Raw genomic sequence first — 8,016 nt, 5'->3', positions numbered from 1 at the left:
CATTTGAAGCTTTTAGCAAATGCTGTTAAAATTACTGTCCAACTGCTACAATTGTGATTCAATACATTAATTACAGTTCTTACAGATATGATTGGTTAACCTTTTTTTCTAAAAATGTGACTTTTCAATGAATTTGAGCTGCATTTTTCTGAGGTTTCTTCCACAAATCCACATTTGCTACACCCCCTCAGACTTCATTAAGTGGTCCATTCCAAAGCAGCCAAAGATGGATGTGAGATGATTTTTGATATTCCCCCATGAGTTAAGCTGATATAAGAACACCAGATTGGTAGATCTACATTATACAAGGCATAAAGTTAACATAGTATTACACAGTATGTAATGTGTAGCGTCCGTACCCCCTGCACTACTGTTTCTCATGTCCAAACTAACTATGTAGCATGTATTCAAGAAAGATGCAAGTATACATTGCTGATTTGATGACTTGGAAAGCACTGTGTTATATTCTTTTATGTAAACCATCACTTCTTTATCAGATTCTGTAAAATCTTCCATTAGGCCTGTTCTTAAAACGTACAGATCCAACTGGGAGGAATCTCAACTGGCATATTTATACTCCCATTTTCTTTCTTAAAATGCCACAGTAGCACTAATGGATGCTTCAATTAATAAATAGTTAACAATTATCAGAAAATAGACATGTTCTGTGGGCTAATTCCATTGTTCACTACCAGTCTTTACTATAATTGTGTAGCGTCCGTACCCCCCTTGAGCTGTTCATTAATGGTCATATGAAAGATTCTATGTTATGTTATACACTATATCTGCTGTAATTTTATGTAGAAGCCCAATAAGGATAGATAACCACAAAAATTTAGCTACTATTGTGCCTGGATTAAGAATCATAGTATTTGATCTTTGCTTCAAGCCCAAATACCCGCATATCATTATAGCTGCTTTAGTAACAGATGACCAGAAAATGACCTAACATAGTCATACTGCAACTTGAGTTGATTTTCTAGCATTGCAAATGCTAATTACACAAGAAGATAAGGAAAAAACACCCATTTTCTGTTCTAATGATGAATATACAGTATGCTGCAGTTCCAGTTATTCTACAGTTGTAGCGTCCGTACCCCCTTAGTGATCCCTTTATAAAAGCCCATGTACCGAAGTTATAAAAGCTCGTTGTGCGGAGATCCTTTAGGATAGTATGCCCAAGGTGTGTACCTTTGAACTGCTAATAACAAAAAAAGAATAAAATGAACTTGAATTTTCACCCCTAGTGACCCCCTTTTGGTACATTAGATTGTGAAGTAGCCGTAAAACAAGGGTCTGGCAGCCAGAGGCCGAATTGTGTCTTGTTTTACATGACTGTATGTATTAGTTCAACGTTCGTGATTAAGTATTATAATAATTAGGCACAAATTAGAATTAATACAGGGACTAATACAGGCAGGTAACTGGTATTAGTTCTGTATGAAGAACCCAACCAATAGTCTTCAATAATTAGTCATACAATTAGTCATACTTGTACATTGCAGAAAGGTTAATCTATATGAAGCGCCTAAGTCACCATTTAGGATTTGGCTTATACTTTCAATTCAAGATGACATTGTAATTCTATAAGTTACATCATGCAACTCGTTATTCATCATTGTCTTTTATCAAGAAGACCAAAGTTACTGTAACAGTAACTATTGTACAATCGTGTATATTCTACTTACTTTCTCAGTGTAGGAATGGGTCTCTCTTCATAGGATTGTCTCACTGGCTGTAAGTGTGAGAGAACAGTGTTACTGATCAGAATTGTAAATTTGACAACTTCTGAGATTTCTATAAATACTGATAGTGCACTGCTGTTTCAACTCATTTCAGTTGTCATTGAAAGTTCGAATTCTGTTTGGATGGTTTTGTACCATTGGCATAATTATAATCATACACAACTTGTTGGGTTAAGATTTGCTAGAACTTTGACTAACTAAGACTATCAATACTATGCCAAATAATAGTCACTCATTGATGACAAGCAACTGAATATGATTGCTTGATTTACTATCATTTGGCATATCTTGAATGCATTACCAACTTAAAGGTCTAGTACTGTAGCCAAAATTTGGTAAAGATCTGGATTCAGATCCAGGTCAGGTATTTTGAGGGATGTTTGTCACTTAGTAGTACCATGGAGCCAATAGAGCACAACAGATTGCACAATTAAATGTAAATACTACAGGTAGTAATTTGTTAATATTTGCTTCTGGCTGCTGCCTGGGTTGAAGGAGAAAATCTGTGAAACATGAAAGTGCAAACCATGCAGTATGGTATAGAAACACTAGTACTGGGTGAACATCAACATTATAATACAAGAGATTAAGTCTACTTGATGTACACATGTATGTGCGTGGTCAGGAGTACATGTGGTGTGCAGTCATGGTTAGGATTTCACACATAAGGGTGAATGACACAATTGACATTGTGTTTGTGTGTTATAATCATTGCTCGCAGAATGGGCCTCAGTCAAGACATTATCCACAAGCACCAAATCAAAGTCAGTGTTGTTATTTCTACCTTCTCCCACATTCAGTCCTAGGTTATAACACAAGTTGTAAAACATTTTTCTAACCAATGTGGCAAAATCACACTTTAATTCTGTACGTACACATAGTACATGTAAGTATTGCACACAAAGGGAGAAGACCTAAAGTCTTATTGTTTAGTCAGGTGAGTTTAGTGGTTGTTAGGACCAGGCATGTGGTTTGGTGGATCAAGTGAGGGAAGTAGTTTATTCTTAGACTAAAAAAAAACAGATCACAGTCATAGACACTTATGAGGGAATCATCTCAAACCTCCTGTAAACCCTCTCCTGATTGGTTGGGAGCAGGGTTTTCTCTGATGCGTGGTGATTGGTCCTGTAGAAAATTAATCAACTCTCATATTGCACACAATATTGGAATCAGGTGTTGCACTCAGTCTGAAGGACAACTCCAAAGATGTTTAATCTTTTCTGCAAGTGGGTTTGTTTCAGAACCTGTTCCCCCAATATCTTTTGCAATGGTGTTTTCTTTCAGGCTTTATTTTCTTGTGACTCCCTTTACGGTAGTTTACCTGTGAAGACACTGGTGTCACCTCTTAACTGAGGATAGGCTGAACTGAACTGAACTTACCTGTGAAACATTAATTTCAATACTTATTAATATTACAATGAAGTTACCAGGGCTGTATACAGCTTAAGCTCTTTTTCTGTTTGGGAGCCATGTTGTTAATTTTCATTATTACTGTCACTCTAAGCTGAACGGAAATAGGTTTAAGTTCATATTTATCACATCATATCAGATTTTTGGGGTTGATGGGATAAATTTTTCCCCGTCCCAACAACTACAGTATGTAACTGGACATCCCAGGACTGATGGGTCCCCAAAACAGCCCGGCCCCTGATTGGTGCAATTATTAGAGATATTGTTGCTATGGTGATTATAAAGCACACCTACCTGAGCTGGAGGGGGCGGGGTCCTGGGCTGCGGGGGAGGGGGGTCTGGTTCCCGTGGGGGTGGTCTGGGCTGAGGAGGGGGTGGGTCATTCCTGGGTCTGGTAGGCTGTGTATAGAAAACAACATGTTTTGAATAAAGAAGTCCTAAGTAAACTTTGAGGACAGAGTTAATGCTCTAAATAAATGATAGTTAATTGGTAAGCTGTTCGAACAGTATATTGAGTGACACCTATCAGACTTTGAAAAAACTCGGTTGAGTATATACTGCAGTTTCAATTATGAATACCAACATGCATTAGTATTGCTTAGTAGTCCACGGCAGCCTCTTATTCTTAACAATACAAAAAAGAGGAGAAAGTAATTGTTAGTGTTTGTAACTCAACCTTCTGACGTTACTGGCATACAAACATGAAAGTCAGTCATCTCAGCTGTCAAAAAAATGACAACTGTCGCCGAGAATCTTATATTGGTACTTCCGGTCTTGCCCAAAATTACCTTTGACCACATGACCGCACAACTACCAAGGGGAAACCCATGTGCTAGTATAAAAAAGTCCCCTGATAACCACATAAAATCAGCTTTTATGAAAAGTCAGAAAATAGAAACCCTCCCCTGACACATCCACCTCAAAACTGCCAGGATTTCTACCCATTTGACCATTAAAAAAATCTTGAAGTTTTAGACCTGGAACTATCTTCAACCACCGTCAGTTTGCATGGTGGATGGCTGTCAGATCCCCTAGAGTGTTAATGTGTAACAGCACACCTTATTGTCCAGCAGGTTATGCAGCTCCAGTTGTTGGTACACCTTAAGTCGGTACTCCTCCATCTGAACCTTCTTCATCTTGGCCAAATCATAGTCTTCATTCTCCACCGCCCGCCGTTTCTCTACCTCATACTTCCCAAGTCTCTCTCCCACCTAGTCAACAACACATGCTATTGGCAAACTTCATAAAGAGTGGTAATGTATAGACACATATTACATGACCATATTATGACATCTGATATTCTACAAATGGATAATGAAAACAGAAATTGTGGAAAAAATGTTTTGAAATTGAAAATAATTGCTCCAACTAAGGATACTGTGGTATAAATAAAATAGCTAAAATTTGAGCTGAACTATTCACAGTACTAATAATTCCCTGCAATTCTTTCTTGTCTATCCACAGATTTTTTACTGTTAGATTCTTTTACATCTTTTACATTATCTTTTCTTACCTTTTGCAGATCTACCACAGCTTGCTTAAGTTTCTTTGCATGGTCATATCTTTCTTCTGTAAGAAAAAAAGTTATTGAAGTAACATTGTGTATTACTCACACAGCCTCATGGTATTTCCTTAAGAATATCAACCAAAACATTGTACCAGATAAGTCTTTTTTTGCATGGCATGGCAATACATATTAAACAAGCCGCAATTTAATTCCGGAAAAACAATTTAATTCCGGAGTGCACGTCAATAACTCCAAAATTCTTTACCCAATCTTGTTCATATTTTTATGGAGTACATAGCAGGGGGTGACTAATACGCGGAACACATTAATAAGTCCCTAGGGAGAAGTCCAATTATACATAATTATGCTATAGTTATACATACATTTTTATCACCATGGAGGTTTGAAACAGTCTTTTCAGACAGATTAAAGGATATCAAACTCACGTCGCACAGCCTCTGCCTTCTTGGCATCCAGTTTCCTGATGATCTGTGCTACTTCTGGGTCCTGTGGGGGGCAACAGGGGAAATTGGCGCATGAACAGGAAAGAAAATTTTTTTCACTCAGCCTTCTTTAGGTGCAATGGCTGAGTGTGTAGAGTGTTTGCCTTGAATTCGGTAGGTTTTGAGTTCGATCTCCTACCGAGTCATATCAAAGACTTTAAAAAATGGTACATGCTGCTTTCTCTGCTTAGCACTCAGCATTCAGGAAAGACTATGGAAGTTGAACACACGCCACTACCAGTGGACTAGCCCCCTGCTGTAGTGATTGCACAAAGTTGTGTGGCCCAGGGCTACTGAAACGGAGATGGGCACCGCCCTATGCACCATCGGGCGCGGGAAGGAACTTTGACTTTGACTTTTTGACTTCTTTAGCCTATGTATATTACTCAATTCTATAGAATTGGGGATTTGTATTACTTGTGGCTTATCACAATAAAAGTACTGTATCATTATGGTTTTCCATACAGTCACGAAACTGAATGAGCTTAAAGTACCTGGTACATGTCGAAGGCCAGGTCATCCATGGGAGAGATGTAGTCAGGTCTGGAAGCAAAGAAAAATCCATTCGCATATGAACACATGCTTTTAATGTGAAGTAAAAGTCTAAACTATTCTGAATCATTTTCACTTGGTTTGGTGAGTACTAAATGAGTCAGGTTAGTTGAACTTCGTATTTTACTCAATGCTAAAAAAGAATAACTGAAGATTATTAGTATTACCAGTATATAAATTACAACCTGACTCTGGTCTTACTTTACAAAATGTATGTATCTCTCCTGCAGTTAGGGCAGCTGTGAAAATTGTAGTTAATATATTGTACTTTATCACTATATGTATGTTCTTATAACCTGAAGTTTCCATTGACATGTATAACACATACCTGTTAATGAGACCCCACATAGCAGGGTCTGTGTATTCTGAACTGACTGGTTGCTGAAAGAAGTGATAAAAAACAAACATTAGCAACTAAGCTATAGAAAAAGATTATGACATTCATTGATTCTGTCAGTTTGCCTGAAATACCTGACTACAGAAGTCACCGCCCATACCTTAAAAGAAATACATCACAGCAGAGTAACTACAGTGGTTGTGACAACTAAAAGAAGAAAATACCTTTAAGTTATAAAATTACAAATAGAGTGACATAATTAGAGTGTTTTAAGGTGTGTTCCGGTTTTATCTTAAAAGTGCCACAGTGATAGCTTCCCCATTTGTGCTGTGGAGTCCCTGTAATAGCCACCAAACACATTTTGATTTGTTCTGGGAAAGCTCACCAATTCTGAGAATGAAATCTTCTTGGGTGGCAGCTATATAAAAGGGATATATGCATATGTAAAACACAATACGAATTTACATATTAAATGAATATTTTTCTAAATATTGACTCCTATAGTTAGGAGTGTTGTTAACTGATAATGAACAAAACCACAAAATATTAGTGGTAGAAAAATAATACACAATGATGAATAATGTATAAGAAAAGTAAACATTGGATTCAACATGAAATCATATTCAGAATGAAACATTGATTCAATTGCCTAAACACATCATGTACAGTTCTGGTTTTCAAAAAAACATATCTGGCAACACAATAACCATATACATTGTGTCCCCCATGAAAAAGTGCCCCCCATGAAAAAGTGTTCCCCCATGCAGAAATGTCCCCCATGAAAAAGTCAAGAACCCAGGGCTCGAAATACACATACTTAACTTGCAATTTGCAAATAATTTTTTAGATTTGCATGTAAAAATATTCTGAACTTGCAATCTTGCATGTTCAAAATACCTGGCCTATAGTAAAAATACCAAGACCACAATGCCTTTGTTTGTCTGACTAGGAGCGTCACCGGTCATCAGTAGGTGTTATAATAAAACTCGGCTTTGCTGCAAACTTACATGCTGATCATGTGGATATCTTTCAAAAATTTTCAAGTTCTACATTTTCATGCACCAATTTCTGTCCGTCAAATGTGACAGAATGGGCTAAAACATTGCAGTATAGACTAGTTATATTTTGCATGCAAATTTTTCAAATTGCACGTAAAATTTTTGCCAACTTGCAATTTTGCATGTAGCAAAAAAAAAGTATTTCGACCCCTGGAACCACATCCCACATTTCAAGCGATTCTGTCGTATATCCCATAGGACACTTTTTAATGACTCATCACTGTTTAATGACTCACCGGTTTTTCTTGCACATGGGAATCTTTGTTCTCACCAATGATGTTAATTGCAACAAGGCCAACCTGGAGAAAGTAATACAACCATACATGCACTGCTTCAACATCCTACATTCAATTTGGTAATTTCAAATATGAATTAAGAATACACCACAATACATGAAATTCTAATCAACAAACATGACAGGGGCATTTTAGGACAGTGATGTAAGATGACTATGCCTGACATGAATTATTTATCATGCAACAGTTACACCATGTGCAATTATGCCCCATGCAATTTATTACCAATCATGTCTGGTCACCTTAGAAACAACAACAATGGGATGCAACAAATTTTAGGGTGTTAACTGCTGTTACACAGTCATACATGCAATATGTAGTTATAGGGCAGTACATGTATAATGTTTGAGTTTTATTGAAAAATTAAACAGTTAAAGAGCATATAAAAGTAAATTCAGAGTAGGAAAGTCTTATATAATGCAATTCGTTAAGAGGCAAGGGAACAATAACAATGTCAATTTTTTAGTGTTTACTAAAGGTGGTATCTCATGGCACTTGGGGCATCAGTGTGGTACTGCGGGGTTTGTTCACTGTGGGAACTGTGTGTTATTTTTGCCGATTTTTTATATTTACATGTGTGAATGTAGATAATGCATAATACGTAAAAA

The 8,016-nt window shown here is 37.0% G+C and overlaps 1 protein-coding gene across 7 annotated transcripts in view; it reads right to left on the bottom strand.

Moving 5' to 3' along the window:
- Positions 1-8,016, bottom strand: part of LOC118430987 (centrosomal protein of 104 kDa-like) — a 26,112-nt gene that overhangs the window by 12,975 nt on the left and 5,121 nt on the right. For 4 of the 7 annotated variants that reach the window (XM_035842021.1, XM_035842025.1, XM_035842027.1 and 1 more), the window contains exons 6-15: positions 7,349-7,411; positions 6,440-6,472; positions 6,046-6,098; positions 5,660-5,708; positions 5,109-5,169; positions 4,669-4,724; positions 4,214-4,366; positions 3,450-3,554; positions 2,808-2,870; positions 1,689-1,735 (exon numbers count right to left, since the gene is read on the bottom strand). In XM_035842021.1, the coding sequence (XP_035697914.1) occupies positions 1,689-1,735; positions 2,808-2,870; positions 3,450-3,554; positions 4,214-4,366; positions 4,669-4,724; positions 5,109-5,169; positions 5,660-5,708; positions 6,046-6,098; positions 6,440-6,472; positions 7,349-7,411 (683 nt within the window). The remainder of the gene's footprint in view (positions 1-1,688; positions 1,736-2,807; positions 2,871-3,449; positions 3,555-4,213; positions 4,367-4,668; positions 4,725-5,108; positions 5,170-5,659; positions 5,709-6,045; positions 6,099-6,439; positions 6,473-7,348; positions 7,412-8,016) is intronic. The other 3 variants (XM_035842023.1, XM_035842026.1, XM_035842022.1) reach the window with 3 other exon arrangements.

The sequence above is a fragment of the Branchiostoma floridae genome, chromosome 14 (assembly GCF_000003815.2).
Source record: "Branchiostoma floridae strain S238N-H82 chromosome 14, Bfl_VNyyK, whole genome shotgun sequence".
NCBI lineage: Eukaryota > Metazoa > Chordata > Leptocardii > Amphioxiformes > Branchiostomatidae > Branchiostoma > Branchiostoma floridae.
Note: the sequence above shows the minus strand (reverse complement) of the source record. Positions and strands in the feature narration are given on the sequence as shown.